This window comes from Anser anser (assembly GCF_964211835.1).
Source record: "Anser anser genome assembly, chromosome: 11".
NCBI classification, from domain to species: Eukaryota; Metazoa; Chordata; class Aves; order Anseriformes; family Anatidae; genus Anser; species Anser anser.
This window is the reverse complement of record NC_139732.1, coordinates 22,252,427-22,274,251: the sequence shown is the minus strand read 5'-3', so window position 1 is coordinate 22,274,251 and position 21,825 is coordinate 22,252,427. Positions and strand designations below refer to the sequence as shown.

Sequence of the window (21,825 nt, the reverse complement as noted above, 5' to 3'; positions counted from 1 at the left end):
AATGATTTCTCTAGATTAGCACAGCAAGATAGCTTTGTGATGACTGCTATTCTACAAGCAGAGATTTTTATTACCAAAATCTCTAATAAGAGACAGCTTAGACCTATGCCTTCTATGAAGGTAGAGAAAATTATTTTTCCTTATATTTAAAAGATTATCACTTCATATCTCATCTCTTCTTATTAAGTTTACAGCAATATTAAAACAAGATTTGGGTGAATAAAGAACATAATATACTCCAAAATAGAGAACATATTCTTTGGAGCATTATAAATGCTCCTGTCTGCCTGAATGGAATTTTAATGGAACAACCCACCCTCTTAGGAGAAAAATAAAAAAAGATGACAGAAAATATTATCCTTTTCCAAAACCTTCATTAAACGGTCTTGCTTTACAACCACCACAGATCACTCTACGGACTCTGTCGCTCAGGGACGGTATCAAAGTACCTATAAGCGATCAACAAATCACCTGTATTAATTTTTCCACCAGCCAGAACACTTACACAAAAAGAAATAAATAACTTGGAAAAAAAATAATATTTTTCAGTATTAAAACAAGCTGGTTTTAACGCATCCCTGCACGCTTTAGTACTTTTGATCAGTAAGCCAAAGAAAAGCAACTAAGTTTGTGATGTGAGAAAGGTAGGAGTGCAAGACTCAATAGGTCATTAAGATATTGTATTGGGAGCTGGGACTTCTGAACAGAAGACGAAAATAGTTGTGTGACATAATGTCTAAATCTCGAGAAGCGCTAGGGAAAAGCTCTATGTTTAAAACACAGACATTATATTCTGCTCTTAGAGCCAACTATCTGCTGGAATTTACTATTTGCTCCCAAAACAAATCTTTACCTGCGTCACTGAAATGAAGCATGAAAGCAGGGTCAAATTTGAATCTTCTATTATTAATGGAAAGCTATTTTCTTCATGTTACACGTTGCCAAAAGTTGAACTGACTATAAAAAATGCTATAAATACGTTAGAGATTTTGCTGCTGAAGACTTTGTTTACTTCGCCTTGAACAGAGGGGTTTTTTTCTGCATATAAAGGTAGGCTGGGTCCCAAATTAGAAAAGACCAAAAAAAGCAAGGCAAAGCACTGTGCGGCTGCTGAAGTGTGGTAATTACTGATCATCAAAAGATGGGAAAACGTCTTAAACAAGCTGACTTGAAAGGTTCCTTACCCCAGCTGCATCCTTCTGCTGCTTTGGCTTTGCACGGCCATCCTCCTACTTTCTGATTAGGTAGACTCGCTTTGTAATAAGACTTTTTGTTGCAGCTTGCCTAAATTACACTTGTAGATTAAAGCAGAAGGAAACGGTTAGATTTGAAATGAGAAATAGCAATTTGAAATGTTTACATTCGTCCTACATACGCAGTTGAATTGCTTTAGAGCAGCCCAGCGCTGCATCATGCAGAAGAAATTTCTCAGTCTGCTGGACTAGGCCCATACTCCTTACATCTGACAGTACAACCTTTAAGCAAGAATTCAAGTTTACGTTTAGACTTTATCTCGTTCATAATTCAACCGGTAAAACAAGAACGGCTTTATAATCTCAGGCAAATATTTTGGTACCCGGGGAGCATGAGTGGACTTCAGGGGAGACCCCGAGCAGAGGGCAGGCCTGCCCATGGTTTCCTGAGCTCACATTTTACACGAGATGCTGAACAGCAGAATAACAGCAATTAAGGACCTTTAACAGACTGCAGCCCATGAATAGCTGCACACCAAACCCTAAGTACACTGTAACAGCAACTTAATACGTGGTTTATGTCCAAAGTAGTAATTCCTTTCTTCCGTTCCCGATAAACGTGGTTCAGCTTCTTTCTTTCCTCCATGTTTCCTTCCGTTCCAACATGTAAAATCTACTTGGGTACATACTGGCACCACAAAGCACTCTTTCCACTACTACACTTAGAGGAAAATGTCACCACACATAGATCAGTTCGTTCATACGCCAAGGGCACCGGCGTGCAATAGCTACTGCTAGTGTCATCCCACACATGTGCAATGAGCTCGTCTTTTATGATGGCTTCATCACCACATAATAACTGCTTTAAAGTTGAGGGGAGAAAATGCAAAAGTATGTTAATTTTCCAAAAAGTCATCTGATCAATCCCAACCCAATGTGAATTAAAAAAAAAAAAAAAAAAGTTAAGCCAGCATTCAGGATCAGCACCCACCCAATGAAAAATAATTTTCAATAGCTGGAGATATCATAACAGTAAATAAATTCATGTAAGTTGTTGTTATTAATATTATTAATTTAGCTGGGAAATGGTGCAACTCCTCCCAAGCAAAACTCCAACGAAACAAAACCAAAACCAAACAGAGCAGTTGTACATTTTCTGCACGTCATCACACAGATTCATCTCGTCTTGTCTGCTCTCCCACTGGCTTAATGTAAATGTGAATAATTAATGGAAAACAGGCAAAGACTCTAGAAGTCCTTGCTAAGCACTCTGAAAAGGAGGGAATATTTATCCATCATGATGAATGAAATTGGGTTCAATTTCACGAATACCAAACTGCTCCAGGGACTGCCAATGTATAGCTGTTACATCTTGGAACAGAAAAATGCAGTAATGAACATGTCTTAGAGTGGAAAATGGAACACCTGACTGCCATCAGGGCTTCAAAGATGACTACATTTAAGAATGGGCCATGCTGCTGGAAAAACAGTTTTTCCTCTTGACCCAGTTCAGGATAGTGTTCCTGGTGATGCATCAGGCCAGCACGAACATCGCTGGTTTTCTCTGTAAAATGAAACAGTACCTTCTGGCACAAAAAAGCGCAGACAAAACTAAATACAGCCAGTTTACTAATGAAACTTATGACCCAATAAAGTCTGCAGGGATGCGATACTGCTGACTCTCTGGTACAAAAGATATTTTTTTACTGCCTTCCCAGCAGAACGCATAATTAAGGAATAAGAAGTTGGGGACAGAACAACGGGAAGAAAAAAACCTTAAATCTCAACAAGGTGAAAACAAGGTGAAGGAGACAACAAAATAATAGCAGCGACTAGCTATCCTTTTTGTATGCTGCTTAAAATTTGCCAGGGTTGCCCTCCTACCCCCTTTTAAAAAATCTTTGTATAGGAAAAGAGTTACAAAGCAACTTTAAGCAGTAAAAGTCATGAAAATTGCTGTATGTGGGCAGGTTAATGCAATGAAACTGCTACCGAAATGAATAAAATAAAAATAAAAAAGCTCCTGCCTTTTCTTTACTTTGAATCTAAAAATAATAAAGAAAACTTAGCAATCACTTTTTTGTAACAGAACATTAAGGATCTCCACTGAGAAAAAGAGAATACTTCACACATTTTGACATTTAAAACCATAAGCGTAAAAATTGAAGGTACTTTCCAGTCATTGTGGCTTTCAATATCTGCTACAGCTGTCTGCAATGTCTACAGAACTCAGCCATTCAATAACTCATTTCTGAAATTCCACATCATTATCCAGGAGAGAAATACAATTATACACAACAAGTGCAAGTGCTCATTGTGTTTGAAAAAAGTACATTCACTTCCAGGCTCTGCAAGGTGGCTGAAAGGCAGAAGGATCGCTTAACTCAGTGACACAGACATGGAAAGAAATGGTGCCCTCAACGTCACTGCATCAGAGTTTAAGTCTTACCAAAACAGAATCCCTGGATTTACAACACAGGTGGTTTTCAAAAATGGTACCTCATCTATAGAGCAAGGCCTGTTGACTTTCAATGAGCTTCTAAATCACTCAGCATTTTCTCTGACAGTGGATAAATTATGTTATGTAGTAAAAAATATTTGGTGTTTCAATGAAAGATCAGAATTATTTTTGCATTCTCCAACTGCAGAGAAAGTATTTTCCTATTAGCATATCCTAAGTAGCAGATCCCCTTCTGCACTTTGGTTCATAGTTCCTTATGTTTTCCCGACTGCCATTATGCCAATATCGTCTCCTATTACTGGGTAAAGAAAATCATTGTTCTGTTGTCAAATATAACAACGTGCAGAAAACTACTTGTAACAGAGCCACAATGACAAGGACCACTGAAGAGCAGTTGCTCTGCTACTGGACAGCGTCATACCCTGGTTTACAATTACAAAAGAGGTACAAACCTTCTACAAATGCATTTTAAATTCTATAAATTCTATAGCTAAAATAGTTTATCACAGCTACCTTTTGTTGTTGTTTCACACAACACAAATTTGTTACTTTTTTCTTACAAAAGTAATTTTCTAGAAATATTGTGTTACTGATCTCCTCAGAAAGTTTTTTTTTCCATTTTTTAATCCATACACATTTGTAAATCTTAATATACTTAACTGCTTTAAAATTGTTTTTCTTGATTTTCATTTCCCAAAATACCTGTTTAACTAAAGTACTACCTTCTCTAGAAGACTAAGTTTTCAGAACTGAGAAGTCTGGCAAGTATTTTGGTTGATCTGCTAGCAAGAACAGAATTTAAAGTGGAGAACAGCCCTTCTGTAGGCTGCCAAAGGAGTGTATGTGCACAAAGGACTATGCTCGTGAAAAAAAAAAGGAAAAATTGCAATTAAAATGCTCATGCTAAAAAGTTTAAGTAATCTTACTTTGTCCATAAATACATAGGACTTGTACATCAAATTGGTATAAAGCATGTTTTGTTCATTTTGTTTCAAAATCCTTCTCTTCACTTTTGCTCCTAAAAATACAGCTGACCTGCAAGACTTTAGTACAACCTATTACCAAAGAATCATTTAGAAATAACCAGTTACTTTTTCAAAACCGTACAGGCAGTGTCTAAGTTCCAGCTGCACTATATTGGGTCTTTAATTCTGTTGTTTTTCTCCTAACAATCCTGTTTGTTTCTCTGTGCATATTATTCGAAGCAGATGTGCTGAAACAGGACAAAGCTTTTTCAATCTACTACTACAGCTGGTGCAGAACTTAAGGTCTTCTTCCTCTCCCTCCTTCGCACACAAGCACACACGCGTGCACACACAGACCCTATGTCAGCAATGCATGCAGAAAGACTCACGCTGTGAATGTGTCTCTGTCCCCATGGTACGACAGTTTACAAGGTTGATGTCGGAGCAGCACATTCCTTGCACTTCAAATTTCCTCCTCATTTCTTAGTTTTTGCTGAGAAGGTAGCTGACAATCATCTTAATACTACTGCCCTCTACTGCTTAAAAATTAGGGCCAGGAAAAAACACTCCTACATTATAATCATTCTTGACCAAAGAATCCCAATAACAATTTTTAGTATTTTTAAATCCAGAACTTTTTAATTAGATCCATTATATGGGAATCGAGAACTGTGAAATATGGTTTTTTTCTCTGTTTCAGATAATATATTATTATTGAAGTTGGTAATATTGATAGCAAGTGCAGTATCTATTTCCAAAGGCTTAGTAAAGGCAATTAGAATGCATATTCAGAAAGTACTTTAGACGGTTTCTCTCCCAATGAAATAACATCTGCAAAACGCATAGAAGTGAGCAGAAGCCGAGTTAATATGTCAACACGTTTTTGTTTGTATAACTAAAAATCACGCTCAAGTTACGGACTATATTGGACGTTAAAAAACCATGGTGTCCTTGCTAAAAGCCAAGTGTGAGCATCTCAGGAATTATCAGGGAGGTAAAAAGAGGCTTAACATAAGCTTGTAAGTTATTTCTTCTACAAACAAGCCTATTCTCGTTTTAGTTTGATCTGATCGCAAGTAACGGACCCTGGATTTTACGTGGAATTATTAGAATGAGCAGGGTTTCTTCTGAACATTTGGAACCATTTCTCTGCCTTTTCCATTGCTCTAAGATTTAACAGCTTGCCCTTCGCTTCAGACTACAGCAGAGTACAGAAGTAGGACAGATGTTTCAAACATAGGTGGTGAGGTCATATCTCCTCCTGCGCTGTATTACAGGGTGTGCTGTGTGTATTGAAACCAGATCTGAACAAGACATCAGATTCATTCTCCTCCTGAGGACATTAAAGACAAGCCTTCGCTGATCTGTTTCTCATACCCGTGTATATCCTAACTTTTAAGGCCCAACAGCAGCTAGCTGCTACTTTGCAGCACTGAAGTCTGCTGTATTTTCTCCATCACAATGGCAATTTTGCAAGAATCTCTTTTCTGACCGTGGATTCATGAACTCTCATAACAATCATCGCGCATATGCTGAGGATGCTTTTGTAAAGCTTACTTGGTGAGCCACCTCCACAGCCCTGCACCTGAACTCTCCCGGACCTAGGAGGTGCCCCAAAGCCCACAGCAGCAAGGTCAGAGCCAAAGTTCAGTAGGAGATAACGTGCAAATGCCTCATTGAGCAGCAGAGAAACGTGTTAGTGTTATCAAGGTGACCCCCTCTCTCTCTAGGTATACGTAACTCAGCAGTTCTGGATACATCTCAGTGCGCCACTGATTACAAATTCATCTGGAAGAGATTGTGTTTACAACTATATAAGACGTCAAGTTTCTTTTTGAAAAATGTAACGTATCAAGTAGCAATTCTATATGTTTATTTCATACACGCATGAGGAAGAATGACAGTACAAAAGCAATTTACATTTGCTAGCTTTTTGCTGCTAAACCATACGTACTGCTCGTTCTGGATTCCCCTCATTATTCTAACATACCTACAGATACCGATACTTGAGATTAAGTGAACTAATGCTGCTACTCTTATTAATTATTTGTTCATTGAGCAGAACAAATTATCAGCTCTCCAGTAATATATATGATCTTATTTTAGATTTTAAAGTGCATTAAATTTTTAATTTAAAAACTAAGGCTATTAGTTGAAGATCATTTGCCTGGTGTCATTTTAATTAATTTCTACAATGGAGAAACACTGGCTGTGCAGATGTAAAAAACTGAATGTCTAAAACATGATATCAAGGACTGTCAAACTGCTGAGGTCGGCCTCTTCTATCCCTGTACGCCCCAATATATTTCCAAACCGTGCGGCACCACGTCAGCACGGCTTGTGCAGGATGCACACTGCGCACCTCCTGGGATGCAGAACACGAAAGCTCACAAAGGAAGAAAATAATGGAGTTTGGGAGAAAGAAGGCCAGGTGATGAGAGGAAACAGAGAGAGACATCAGAAAACCTCTGCTAATTCACAAGTATAAAATATCAAGCCCAAAGAAATTCCCACTGGTCAAAGGCTTCAAGTGTTAGTTAATACGAAGTCTAATTATTTTTGCAGTTTGGTATTTTTATTAAACGTGCATTGAAATATGAAGCTTTCAGCTAATAGAACACATGTGTAGGTAGAGAGTTTTTCTTTTTGGCATGATTTCATTAGTTCCATGAACAATGATGCCAGAAAAACAAGATCTAAATTCAGTGCAACTACCAGGACGGACGATTCAGAATGGGGTTGGGGGGAGAAAAAGAAATCAACAACTGCAACACTCTGCAGAGAAGCTACCATTTACTGCCAGTGTCGTGAGGCTGAAAACATATCTTGGAGGTTTTACTGACAAAATTTCACAGCCGATTTATGCCATTTTTTACTTTTGTTCTTATGAAGTTAACAGCTCCATGCTTTGCAGCCCCGGCTTCTTGTAAACCTTTAACTTGTGGTTCAGAGCAAAAGCCTGCGTCAAGAGGCAGACCTAAACCTCGTCTGAACAGACAGAACATTTGACGTCTGGGAAGTGTACGATAATACATGGGAAACAGAAGAATACGATGAATTTCCAAAGGGAATATTATGAAGCCAAGCTGAGACCTAGTACTATTAATAAGTACATATTGGTCAGCTAAGAATATTTGATAGCTGACTAAAGTCTCAAATGTGACACATTACTCACTTTCCCTATTATCAATATTCTTTGGTGTCCCCTGGCAGGGTGCATTGAATTTCCTAACAAGGAAAAAAAAGACCGTCTCCTGAAAAGTAATGGACAGGTGGGAAAACCACAGAAGTCCTTTTGATCACAGGTCATGTACAGATGACTGCAAGCTACTGGATTGTTTGACTTCCATTACCACCAAACCGTATCATATGACAGGTTTTTGTGCTCTTATCCCACCGCGAGTGCCAAGGAAAATGTATTAGTTTCAACTTCCATTCTTAAACCACAAACAGAATTTAGTTTAACTCATTTTCCTTTGCACTTTTTATGAGCTAATAGCTCAAAAAAAAAAAAAGGTCGCTCGGCACAGATCAGCTGATCAGCAGAAGACAGTTGAGCCACAGAGCTCCCCTCTACCCCCTGGCATAAGGCGCACGCAGCTGCTGCAAGGAATCATGTGAGTGCTACTCATCCACTTCACTGCAAAACAGCCCCACAGGGCTCCAACTGCTGCTGAAGGCTTCAATGTCTAGTGAAGAAGGGAGATAAAATCCCCTAAAGAGTTGCTTGCTCCTGTATTTTGTGGTCCACCGGAAAACCGTTCAGCAGCGAGTGCTTTTGGAGGTGCTTAAGGGTTGCTGTGGATTAGTGCAGATGCCAGCTGAAGCGTGACACCACCAGGCTGCCGGGTCCCACGGGACAGCAGGTACTCTTCTGCACTAAAATGCAGCTGAGAACATGAAGAAAAAAAAAAAAAGTTTCCTCGGAAAAGCTGGATGCTAACTTTACTTCCTACACATACAGCCACAACCGCTTAAAACCAAATTATCTCTATAGTATACACAGTATATAATAGCACTGATGCCTTCATACAGATAACCTACTGATGTTGATTTCAACAGAAATCAATTAAATCCTGCTTTTCTTCCCTATCTTGTGTATACTGTCACACACTTCAATGAACAACGTACCCATATAGATATACACACATGTGCACACACATTTACAACCAAGCACTTTTAAAATACCATTTTTCCAGTGCAGCTTTATTTTTCAGGTACTAATGCTACTCGGTCAGATTATCACCAAAACCCACAATTTATGGGCATTTGGATTTTGTAAGCTTTTTTAACTTCATAACTATTTTAGCATGAGACATAGCTGAATGTTACTGTTGTATGAGAGGACCCACAGGTCCCTGCCTAGCATGGGGGGTTTCCAGGAAAACATTTATCATCCAAGCATTTCTCTTAAAAACAGCCTGGATTTGCAACAGTATTCTAGACTACATTATTTGTTTTTATGTGAGAGATGCAATTTGTGGCATACTTGTTATGAGTACGTATTGTATAAATCACCAAATTCAAGTTAATCCATACATGTCATTGTCAGAGATACATACCACCACCCAATATTAATTTTCTAAGGCAACATAGTTTTGATAGCAATATTTTACTCAGAAGGCAAAATGAACACTAAGTTCTAAAACAAAGGTTCTGATACGTCTCCAAAAAATCACCTTTCCCAGTCTCACTTCTGCAAATGTACTTTTGATTAAAGTCTCAGTAACAAACATTTAAAGTGCAGGGTTTTTTTTAATCTTTTCTTTTTAAATACAGATTAGATTGCTTCCCCATATAAAACACTGTATGTGGTCAAAAGTTCAGAGTACCAATAACTTTTAAAGGCCTCAGAGTTCAAGAACCTTTGCGGTCTAAGCCTTTTCAATTCAGTGCAGTACTCAAGTTCTAGCCATATGTCTCACAGCTTATTATTATTCAACACGAACAAGAAGAAACATAACAATTTTTTTCAAGTGGCCAGGCTAGAAAGCTTCCTACCAGGATATTCTTGTGCTGTGGATACTGTAATAATTCAGCATTTAGTAAAGCATGTCTGAGATCAGATGTTAACAATTTTGCCAACACCTGACACGGAAATTCTGCTAATTTAAACACTTACTGACTCATCACTCAAAGTAAAAACGTTTTTCTTACCTCATGTATGCATAAGCACCTAATAAAGCCATCTTATCAAAAAGAACAAAAGCAGATGTGAAAGATCAGTTTCTCCCAAGACAGCCATATAATGAAAAAATAGCTGCTTAAACCTCAGCAATAAACGTTCTTAGGTTTGCACAGACTGCAGTCCACATCTGGCCACAGTGACAGTTGATAACACAGAAAAGAACATACTGTACATAATATAATCAATCCCATTAGTAAACATAAGAGTGAAGAGGCCAAAAAAAGAGTATAAAACACAGGGATAAAGTATATTGCAGGAGGAATGATATAAGTTTGGTCAAATACTTTCAGTCCTCAGACAAAATACTATGTTTGTTTTCTCATTTTGCAAGTTTTTATGTAAACAAAGGCCAGAACAGATTTTGTTCTTTAAAACAGACAAATAATGCCAAATCATTCCAATTGCAACAACAATTACAAAGTAAAATGCTGCTTAAAACTCAGCTCTGTTCCTACCTGCCCGTCTTGACCAACATGAACTTGATGTATCTGTAGGTTTCCCTGTAAAATAAGAGCATTAAAATAAATACAAGTTGGGAATTCAGAAAGTTCTCTATCCTGAAAAAGGCCTGTTTCTCATCTCATTATTAAACAACTTCAATATTAAGGAAACCTATTAATTTAGGAAATTCTTCTGAGGGCTATTTTGGCAATTCAGCTACACTTCAATGCTCGGCACTTTAACCACAGAGGATAAACAGACTTTTAAAAAAGCAAGGAGGTTTTTCAGCACCCACATGTTTTCATTTTTGAAAGTTAGTGTGTAATGTACAGCACTTTTATGCAAAGTCTGATTGTATGGCCTTTGAGGTAAGATTTTCATTTTTACTTATTTATATAAAACTGAAAATGTAAGTCAAAGCCTTACTAAACTAGCATTAGCAGTGTAACATTTATTTGTTTGGAGTGCTAGTCACTATTTGCTGTTATAAAGTCGCTGCCTATGCTAACGTGTTTTTGATATCGAATTTTGATAAAGTAAAGGCAAATATAGTTCTACTACAGGAATTACATCTACTACAAAAAATTCTGAATAACGTACTTTAACGGAAACTGTAGCTACAAAATTAAAAATGAAAGCAGTGTCATTACAAACTGAGTTTTTATTCATATGCTCAGTGATGCCTTCTTAAAAGCACACGGATTAAGAAAAAACAGTTACTCTAACACCAAGACTGCAGTGAAATACAACATTTCAGGAAAGAATTTGCGTTCTTTGATTTGCATATTTTCTACATTTTCTTTTACTGGCAACACATCGTCTTTTTTGAAGCTGTGTACATTGCAATAAATTTAAAACCAGATGTGTTCATCTGTCACAGACAAATGTAGTGCTTAAAATTCTTACATTCAAGAAACTCCCAACCAATGGACGCTCGTGTTTAAACCTCAGGATCATTTACAACTAGTAGCTGATGAATCCGATTTTTTTTTTCCAGTGGCTTTTTAAACTCCTTCAGCTTTATTATAGCACACTATGCATTCCCAAAACATTCTGATCCTTCCTTTCTTCTGTAGGTCTGACAAGCTCTGTCAAGACTACTGTCTTCAGCTGCAATATTTATATAATATTTATTATATTTACTCTGCAATACCTCCCCCTGTGTCATCAGTATTCCTCCTAACCATAAGTGGTTTTATGAGATGTTATTTAGGGTACTTTGGAAATGAATTAAACTAACCCACAAGCAGATATGCTTAATGTTGAGTTAAAAAAAACTCTACAGGGAAATCAAACAGAGTAAATATTGTGGTCTGTATTTATGCTTAACTTTATTTTGCTACGCCTTTTTCATATAAACAAACTCTAAGAGCAAAAGACATCTGACAGCAGCCTTTGCCATTAGGAATCTCTATACATTCTTAAATAACCAACAAGAACCTCACTCAGGTAAATCGAGATGGCTTCAGTAGTTCTGCCTGAGTGGGGAAAAAAAAGTTGAAAATGGAGGGTTCAGTATTGGATTTATCCATTTCCATTCTACTGCACTATTTTTATGCATTTTTTATGCATATTTTAAAAAAATATGAAGTGCAAATACTGCAGTGCCAGATTACTTGATCCATAATGAAAGTAAATTCACTTCAATCTGGAATTTAGCTTTAACAGATGTAGTTTGACTACAGCACTCTTACAGTTTTCCTGTAACACTCTAGAAGTACTAAACTCTGTCTCCAATGAAGACCATCAGCTAATACCTGAATCATTAACATAACACACGCAGCCTTCTTGGATGGCCAAGGAAAAAGAAAAAAAAAAAAAAGGCAAATAGCATATTGCATTTTCTGCTGGGGCACACATTTCATTCGGGCTCCAGCACACACGGTCACTGCTACCCTCACAGTCTCTGTAGCATGCTGCAGCAGTTCCCAGAGGTACGGTTTTAGGATTGGGGCCCTATGTCCAGGCCAATGCCTGCTCCATAGGTACCCATGTTTTCGGCTCACCTCACTGTCCTGCGTGATCTGGACTTGCTCGCCTTGAGGAACCTGGGCTATGTGAAGATGTCCCTGCGGGATCCACAACAAAAGAAAACACCAGGAAGCATCAGAAGAAAACCAAAACTAGAGGAAGAAGCTATTAACTTGGATTCAATGCAGCTTAATGGATTCACAGTTGTAGATGGAAGCAAAATACTAAATGAAAAACATTAAAAATTGCTTTTAAAAAGTGTAACCACATTTCACCATATTTTCATGCAAAGTGTAAGTGAAGTGAGTTTTGAAGAGAAAATCATTCATTTTCATGTAGGAGGAAAAGGAAATGGACATAACAATAAATAACATTTATGTAATTAAATAACATTTCTCTACAAAAGAAGCATCTGCAATTTTTGACTGATACACAAAATGTAAGACTAACATGCTTTGGTAGATTAGGTCTCCTAAACCTGTGTGTTCAAAACAAGAAACACATTTAAAGAACTTGGAAACTCAGTTCTCAAAACAGATGTGACAAAACTATTCACGAATAGTTATTTTTAGAAGGTACCTGTAAGTATCCATAAATCTTTACAAATTCACAAAGTTATGGTGAGGTACAGTTCCATGCTAACAACCATCTCCCAAGCTGCTATAAATTGGCACAAAGTTATTAATTTGAATGCAGTTACACTAGCTTATATTAGCTGAGAATCTGCCCTAACGGTTTTAATAAGGTTAATGCTTTGTGTTGCTGGCCATACCCGCCACTTCAGAATGGTATCGTGCCTATCATTTGATCAAAATGCGGATAAGAAAGTGGAAGGAATTCCTCATGCACCCTGACCAGCCGTGAGAAGTCTTTGCTACTATGATGTACCTGAAGGGAGATTGGATTCTAAATAACCTACTTCAGGGTTTATAAGGCTTTGTGTTCATTTTAATATGCTTGCATGAGACAGAGATTAAAGATAATCACTTGGAATTCTGTCAAAGGCTCTTCTTATTTTATAACACAAGAACAATTGCATGTGATTTTCAAAGAAACACAGATCCCTCTATTTCAAACAGTTTCATTTCCTTTGGAAGGAAACTGTCTATTTATAGGGAGAAAAAACATACTGAAAGTATCACTCTGACAATAGAGACTGTATATAAAATTAGAGCACAGCCCAGTCCACGTTGAGATTAGAATCACTTTCCCTCCTTAACATCAAGCTCTCAGGGCTCCCAGGAAAAAACACTGAACATTTAAAAGATCCATTTATAGTGTTTTCAAATAAGCTTTTTTTTTTTTCCTGGGGAAAGGGGCGAAGAAGGTGACTTTTCTTCACCTTTGTATCACACAGTATTCCAAAAAAGAACTGCTCACTCATCTTCTGCAGATACATTGCTGGCCTTCAAGGACAGCGTGTTTAGTTTGTCCACAAATTCCAACAAAATCTTTTTGAATCGTAACTCTTGAAGTTTAGAGATATTCAGCAAATCCTTGGCGTTCAATTCAGCAGTATAGATGACTACTCCCCTACTAATGACTCAGACTGACCTATACACATCATTCCCTCTAACCGAAAAAGCAGCACCACTTTCTTCTGTTTCAGGGACTTCCCCACATTTAAGACAAATGATGACAACACTTAGGCCGTGGGTTGCAGTGGATAAAGAGTCTTTGATAAAGAGTCTTATGGTCAACAAATGTTAAGTATTTATAACTTTCGCTTATATGTGTATCTGAATGGATACGCATGTAAAGGGCTCAGCTAACAGATGTTCAAAAATGCTTTAGAATGCAGTTACTTTTAAAAATGAAAATAAATGAATCTGACTATGAATCAAATGTGGTTTTGTTTTGAATGTCATAGTCAGAACTACTTCTTACATTTAAATTGTACACTTTGTAGGTCTGCTATTATTATAGTAACTGTGCAAGCAAACGGCCAAGTAGAGACTTGACTACTCAATTCTAGTCAGATTAATCAACGTGCATTTATCTGTAACAATTTTGTGAGCAAATCCTGCACTGAGATTTTTGCCAAATAACCCTTTAAAAGTTGTGTGTTTTTTTTTTTATACGACTTCTATGTTTAGTTTCTGAAAATCATGCTTAAGAATTGATGATAGGTCATTTCATAAAAATAAATAAATTTCAACTGAAGCAAAGTCTGCAGTAACGTAGATTGTTTAAATAGAATAACGTAGAAAAGGTTGAGTACATACTACTTGGACTTGTCCATCTTCTCCTATTTGGTGGATCTGGACTTGCTGAGCATTGGCTAGTGCATAATGTAGTGCCTGGGGCTGGTTCTGTTGGATCTCGTTAGAAGCTGAAACTGCGCTCTGCGGACCCTCTGAAAGAGACAAAAATGTAGCTCTATCATATCTGCAGATCTCGTGCCAGGGGCCATGCAACAATGCATACTTAAAAAACGTGGAAAACAAATGCAGTCAGTAAGCAGACGCAGCTCATTTATACCTTAATATTCTTTATGCATGTTCACTGCACAAGTTCCAGTGGAGTCCCAAAGGTTAGTTTTTAAATGTAAGCTTTCTCAGAGACAAAGTATCTTTTGAATCTAGATTAAGGGTTCTGCAAATGTAAAAGTAGTATCACAGGAAAAACACACACGTTTGTAGGCAGTTTATCACTTTCTTTTGTGCACCTGTGTAGCTGAGAAATATTACTGCTTATTTTACTGTAATACCATGCTCTACTACTAGTAAAAAAAAAAAAAATGTGCAAAAATCACCCTCTAAATCATCTCAAAGCTGACTCTCACATAGTCTTATCCTATGACAGTGTCCCAGTTTCCAAAATCCCTTATATTTTTCGTGTTGACACACACAGACTTTCTCTCCCTCTCCAAATACAGAGGACAGAACATGTGATGTCCCAGACAGAAGCCTCAACACTGCAGGCTGTCTCAAGGAAGAGAACAAAACAAAACAAGCAGTTCAATTAACAAAAAAAAAGCAGGTCAATTTCTGGACTTGGATGAAATTTAAACAGTACCTCAAACTGGAAATTAAAGTGTTCTGAAAGTGCTCCTAGTGAAAACGTACGCAGAGGATAAGACCAAAGGACCTGACCGCTTTCTTCTGGTCACTGTGTCACTCACCAGGAAAACCATCGCATGATTTCAAGAGGATAACAACTTGTATTAGAAGTTGACATACTGTATGTTTATTTATAGGCTTTCTGGCCTCAGGGAAAAGAACGTCATAAATGTAAGAGGCAAAATGCAAGTAAAAAGAACTAAAATTATTTTGTTATATACAACCACTCAAACCATTATTTTTTGTAACCTGAAGTTTTTATGCATTTGGGGGTCAATGATACTGAGACTAATAATGTCTGTACTAAGAGGTTGAACTGGAATAAGAGGCCGATTCTGTGGAATCCACCACCAGCAGGTGACCACCACTGGATACCCCATTTCCTTTTGAGAGTCAGGAAAGGCAGAGGAGCTTACAGCACAATGACACTTCAGCAGCATGTGACAAGGTCAAGTACACACTGCTGGGAAAATCCTCACAACGTCCCAGTATCATGCAAATTAGAAAGATTCAGTGTGAGTCCCAGTTTTGTTGTTTGGTTGGTTTTAATCTGAGACAACTGGGAGAACTGGACCATCCTAAGTCTTTTAGAGTAACGAATATGAAGCAAGGCTTTTATATACAGTATTTCCATAATCAGTTTAATGGTTTTCTTTTGCTATGCTACAAAAATATATCATACGAAACCTTTGAAGTGCTACATTTGTTTTACAATTTTTCGCAAGTATTTATTGCTCTGACCATGACTTATGCTACATGGTAACATAAAACACATTAAGATCTAACACGCAGTAGCATTCAATACTACAGGGCTTTCAAACTGTCCAAGTACAGGAAACTGTAATGAAAATATTTAAGAAACAGTGTCACTCTACTTCCATTGTAGATAATTTTCTTACAAGATGTTATGTATTGTTTAAATAAAGACTACAAGGGCTTCATCCTGCTCAGAGATGATTGATGGCTGATGTATTTTTTTTTAAATGTGATGGATGGTTACTGAACCAACATACCAGGTTCTGGTTTTCATAAATTTTTAATACCTCTACTTAATACCCTAAGATTTATTCTGGAAACAGAATGTTACTTTCAGAAGACTGAGCTTTATCCAATCATACAAATATTTTAATGGAAATGTTCTTTAATAAAATTATCCATTTGGTTTTTTTTTTCATCATGTCTGCAAATGTTTGTGGAAAAACACAATTCTGAGTTTAAGTCTGAACATGAGAATTGGACACTAATTCAATACCGCCGAGCTAGTATTTACGTATTTGTTGAAAAGTTTAGTCGTCTAACAATTCAACCAAACAGCTGTCATTATGTCAACAATCTGCAAATACGTAACTACAACCAGAACACTAATGCAGTAACTCAGTAAAACATAACGAGTACATGTTTTTGCTATCTATTGAATACCTTATGTTTGACTAGTAGGTAACTCCAAAAAAATACATCATTTCTTAAATATAGCCCAGTCGGTTACTGTACAATCCTGGTATTTCCTGCACTGTTGTACGGTATTGCTGTGAAGAATTCAGGACTGGATTAACAAATCACAACTAGTACAAAAGTCCTGGCTGCGGTATGAAAAACTGCAGCGGCAGCCAAATAAAAATGTGATTTGATCAAATTGTGATACTAGATCATCAAGCAAGTTTCTTTATGCAATTAATCTTTATTTTTTATTTCATAAAATAGCATTTTGTGAGGATATTAAATGGCTAAGAATGCCCACTGTTACTCATCTTGCTTCTTAGAGGCTACTGCTGGTCCGTACAGCTGTGATTTTGTCTTCCCAGTCTCCCACTAAGTAACTCAACAGCTGAGCTGCAATTCACCATCTGGTCAAACCATGGTGTCCAAATACATAATCCTTCACTTAGATGTGTGCGTGTATATATACATAACTTCATATATATACACACACACACACACATTTGAGTGTATATATAGATATGCATACACATCACTAACCGCAAAACTGGACTTGGGACACAAGTGAGGTTAGATACTTGTTTCACTTCCAGATTTAATAACTTTTTAACAGTACTTTTCCTGTAGCTTAAGGTACCACTACACAAACTGCAATGCTATACTTCTGAGAACACACTAAGATGCGTTTATAATTAGCATTCATTTTCTGTTTGGGGAAGTTATGCAATAAAGTGAAATCAAAGAAATAAGCACCAGCAGGTAAATTATATATATATATATTTATATATATATATGCACATAATATATATATATTATATGCACATATTGAAATGCATTTTAAACTTTATTTAAAAAACATCTTTTGCTTCACAGATGCCAGAAATTATTAAGCTGTTCAGAACTGGGAAGAGAAGATATGCACTGAATGCAGTCATACTGTATATCTTACCTAACCTACTATGGTTACCTACAAATAGTTTTCCGGTTTGACTTCAGTGCAACAACCACAGTCTTTCCTTCCTCCTCCCCACCTTTTTTTTCTTTTTAGGAATAAAGAAGAGGATTGAGCAGTGTCTAAAAACACATCTTTTACATTTGTTTTTCTCTAAATATCTGACCAGACAAAAGTAATATTTATCCATTTTTAAACATTCTCCATTAAAAATAAACACAAACATGAATAGCGCACAGCTTGAATAGAGGATATGTCAACAGTTATAAATCACTATCATGTAAACTATCTGGCTTCACATTTACAGCTTTGATATATTAGAGAATCCCTGGCACTCAGAAACTGCACAGCTGAACTCTTGCCGTGAAGTCTTCCATTGCACTTCTTAGGGGTATTTCGACATCACCCGAACGGCGGATATAGTGCCAATACCGAGCACCTGACCTGGGGCATCCCCAAAGCATCCTCCGTGAGAGGGAAGAGCTTTGGAGCTATCCAGAGAACAGAAAATGTGGCACTGACCACTCCACAGGTGGTTAAGTTGCGATACAGGAGAAAAAAGTAACTGCTGAAATATTCCTTCCTCACAAACTGAAATCGGACCTTTCACATTTTCCATTTATTTACTGTGTCTGCTTGTGAGTCAACGAAAATTTAGCTTAAGTAAGTCTGTCTTGTCAGACAAACGTTCAAGAGTTGGCAAAATTACCCTCCGTAGAAGTTACTCGTCTCATTTTTCAAAGCTAATCTTTCTCAAACATTTCAGAGCAAGATTAGATTTGTCAGACAAATGTAATTTGTAACTGTTTCAAGAGTATGCGTTTAACTTTCAGCTAAGATCAATTTTAAAAATTCCTCACATCAAAGGCAAAACATTTGGCATTTTCTAATTCCTTCCTATTCTCGTTATACTTCACATTTATCAGTTGAGCATCTGGCTTCTCATTTTGGAAGGAAACGGAGGAGGTACGGATTCTGCAGCAGACGGGATTCAAGTTTAGATTCCTTACTTACGTACCATTACTCAAAGCTGGTTTACTGGCCTATAGGCTTCACAGCTCCATGCTTCTGCTTACATCCTAGCTTGTGTTTTCTCACTTCCTTGATATGATTTCCTAGCAAGGAAAGGTTAAGGGGTAGATAGAAGTAGGACGAAGTAACACAAAGTAGGATAAAGCCCCACTGCTGAGCAATTCACAGAAATAAATCTGTATCCTGTAAACCATTATCTCAGCCTGACTCAGGAGTGCTCCAGCACTCCAATTTTGCAGAGCAGCTTGAAGATTTGGCTGCAATACCCATTTTCATGTGTGACATCTTGGCAGAGCTGAGCCCTTCAGCCCAAATCTACATGTAAATCCCAAAGTCATAGACCTAATTAATAATTCCAACATGGAAAATGGTGATAACAGCTTTAACAATCTTAAGAGAAATTAAAAGAAAGGGAGAGATGGCACTCTTCAATTAATCCTCCTCTCAAAAAACTCATTTCCTACTCCCTTCCCTCCGCAGACTGCTAACATTTTTAAAAAGAATATCTAGCTAAATTATCATGGCAGCTGTGTGTACAACTCCTATCAGGAAAAATGAGGGACAAAAGCACACATTAAAGACTAACACGTTGGCTCTGAGAGGAGCAATTCACTGCAGTTAATACCTCAAGTCCAACAAAAGGCAACGGCTTCGAATGGAAAAGACAGGAAAAAACAGGAAACAAATTCTGCCTTCATTTAACTGTCTGCTACAACAACTTTATGCAACCCATAAATCTTGCGGCTACCGTAAATCTGCATAGTCAATTAAACATAGAACAATCTTAATGAATGTCTTTGAGGGTGAAGGACAGAAGAGGCATTCATTCATCTTTTCCCACCAGCTTCCTTAGACATGTTTTTTGTCTGCAGATCACTTCCTCTTCAGCTCTTAACACTCGAACAGTATCACAGAGTTACAGTGCTAAAAACTTGTCAGGTCTACGTAAGGACGATGTACTCAGCCGTTTGCTTTCTATGGCATTTCCACAGCTAATTTTTCCTTACGATAAACAGAAGAGGGAGGAAATCTGTTATCATTTTTAAGTGCACAATGCAAATCAAAGCCACACGCTACATAAGGCTTTTATGCACAACGAGCATAAAAAGTTTTGACATGTCCAGCAAGTGCAGAAGAAACAAGCTGAAGAATAGCAACCCTTTTTAGATGTAAATATTTCAGAATTATTTATTTTGTGTGCAGTGACTCAGTGCTCATAAGAAGCACAAAATCGCAGAATAGATGAGGCTGTTAAGGACCCCTGGAGGTCACCTAATCCAACCTCCGTGTTCAGACTGTGCTCAGCTAGAACAGGTTGCTCAGGACCGTGACCAGCTGCAGATGGAGTCTCTGCAACCTCTCTGGGCAACCTGTTCCCGTGTTCAACCAACTTTAAAATTCCTCAGAGCCAGAGAAACAGAAGTCAGGTTGCAGAAGGCGAGTTTCAGACTGCTGTTTTTTTTTCTTTTAATCGCTTCTAAAAAGCAGCTCTGTAAAATCAAGTCCCCTAATTCACGGGAGAAGTCCAGCAGAGCAGTGACCATGCTGATTTGACACTATTTCAAGAACTAACACAAACTAACACAAACACTATTTAAACTGGTATGTAGAGATGTTCAACAATTTTTCGCTGCCAAACAGAAAAGTGTGAAGCTATTCTAGACTTCTAGCACAGCAACATTTAAGGAAATATTCTGATACACACCGAGTTGGACTCGATGATCCTTGTGGGTCCCTTCCAACTCAGGATATCCTATTATTCTATGCTTCTACATAGGAGAACAGCGTTCCTTTACAGCATTTGAAGAAAGTGCCAATAACTTCCTGCTGATTTAAACATGTATTGTTACAGTAAGGTATAATAGAAAGCTACCTAGAAAAAATATTGAAAAAATATTCAAGCCAAACAACTGGTTTGGGTTGGAGTCTTTTCTGGTCCACCTTTTGATCCCAACTTTAATACAAGCTACAATATATTACAAGTTCATAATCAGAAAAACACTACCAAACTGCGGAAAAGGTTCGTGCAGGGAATGTGGTGTTCATTTATTCACACTCAGGCCCTCAAAATCACATTTAAACATCCCAATGATGTTTTCAGAACAGCTCAGCTGCATGGCAGACACCACGATACTATGCATTTACTCAGGGCATCTGTTGATGGCAACAGAGCATCTTTAAAAGCAGTGCTTTGTAAAGGCTATGGGAAAATTTTCCAGAGTATGCCCTAAAACTTCCCTGGGAAATTATCATCATTTTGAAAATCAGAGGGCTTAAGTACTCCTAAAAATAGTTGAGGTTTATCATCTTTGATCTGGGGGCGCAATGTGTTTTTTAGAGCCCATGAAGATGTTACACCAGAAACTATGCTGCATATCCATGCAGCCTTTGCAGCCTTCTGTCTTTTAGTGTAAACACAACACAGGAATCATTCACAATGATTTATTTGTTTGACTTTAAGTGCTACCTTTCGAGAGAGCTGCTGTATTTCGCCAAACAGATGAACAACCAAAACGCCTGTTAGGTACGTACCGACTCGGTGGACCCAACCACGGGTATTCTGATGGAGGGTGCAGCACCCAGGAGCTGACCTTAACAGCTACAACTAACAATAGTGGGAAAGACAGTTTCTCAAGTAGCTGAATTCCAGAGCATTCAAGGCTCACCTTAACTTGCCCCCTGAAACAAACGCTACCATAAAAACTGTCTGGGTTCATATGTAACACTTTAAAAAGCCATATTTGACAGCTATGTTGTCATAACTGTGAAATACAGACCTCCTTTACTTCAGAGCTGTGAAATATTACTTCTCTTTCCTGCTAGCTGGCAGCAGGAATTCTGCTATATCCACTATACAGTGTATATAATAAGGAACAGATGCCTGTGAATTATGATGCTGTAATTCCATCGAGGGCTTCCAGAGATGTCAAACCACAAAGGCAAAGTCTGAGAGGTTCACGAAGTTACCTGAACAGAGCAGTGGAATTACAGCCCTGTCGTGCAAAAGTTACCTCCTCAGACAGTGTGTGAACCCCTGTGGTTGCCTTTTATCTTTTCTTTTTTTCCCCTCATTCAGCCCCTCATCCCAACCCTCCCCCTTTTCCTCATACCTCTTCTTTCTTC

The 21,825-nt window shown here is 37.7% G+C and overlaps 1 protein-coding gene across 8 annotated transcripts in view; it reads right to left on the bottom strand.

The window, feature by feature from the left end:
* BANP (BTG3 associated nuclear protein) overlaps window positions 1-21,825 on the bottom strand; it is a 146,349-nt gene that overhangs the window by 57,657 nt on the left and 66,867 nt on the right. For 4 of the 8 annotated variants that reach the window (XR_014589053.1, XM_083851760.1, XM_083851762.1 and 1 more), the window contains 3 exons: window positions 14,445-14,575; window positions 12,255-12,326; window positions 10,263-10,307 (listed from right to left, as the gene is read on the bottom strand). Coding sequence is in view for 5 of the 8 variants with exons in the window: in XM_083851760.1 (XP_083707886.1) it covers window positions 10,263-10,307; window positions 12,255-12,326; window positions 14,445-14,575 (248 nt within the window). In the remaining 3 variants the exon portion in view is untranslated. Of the gene's footprint in view, window positions 1-5,008; window positions 8,510-10,262; window positions 10,308-12,254; window positions 12,327-14,444; window positions 14,576-21,825 lie in introns of all 8 variants that reach the window. The other 4 variants (XM_083851763.1, XM_083851764.1, XR_014589051.1 and 1 more) reach the window with 3 other exon arrangements.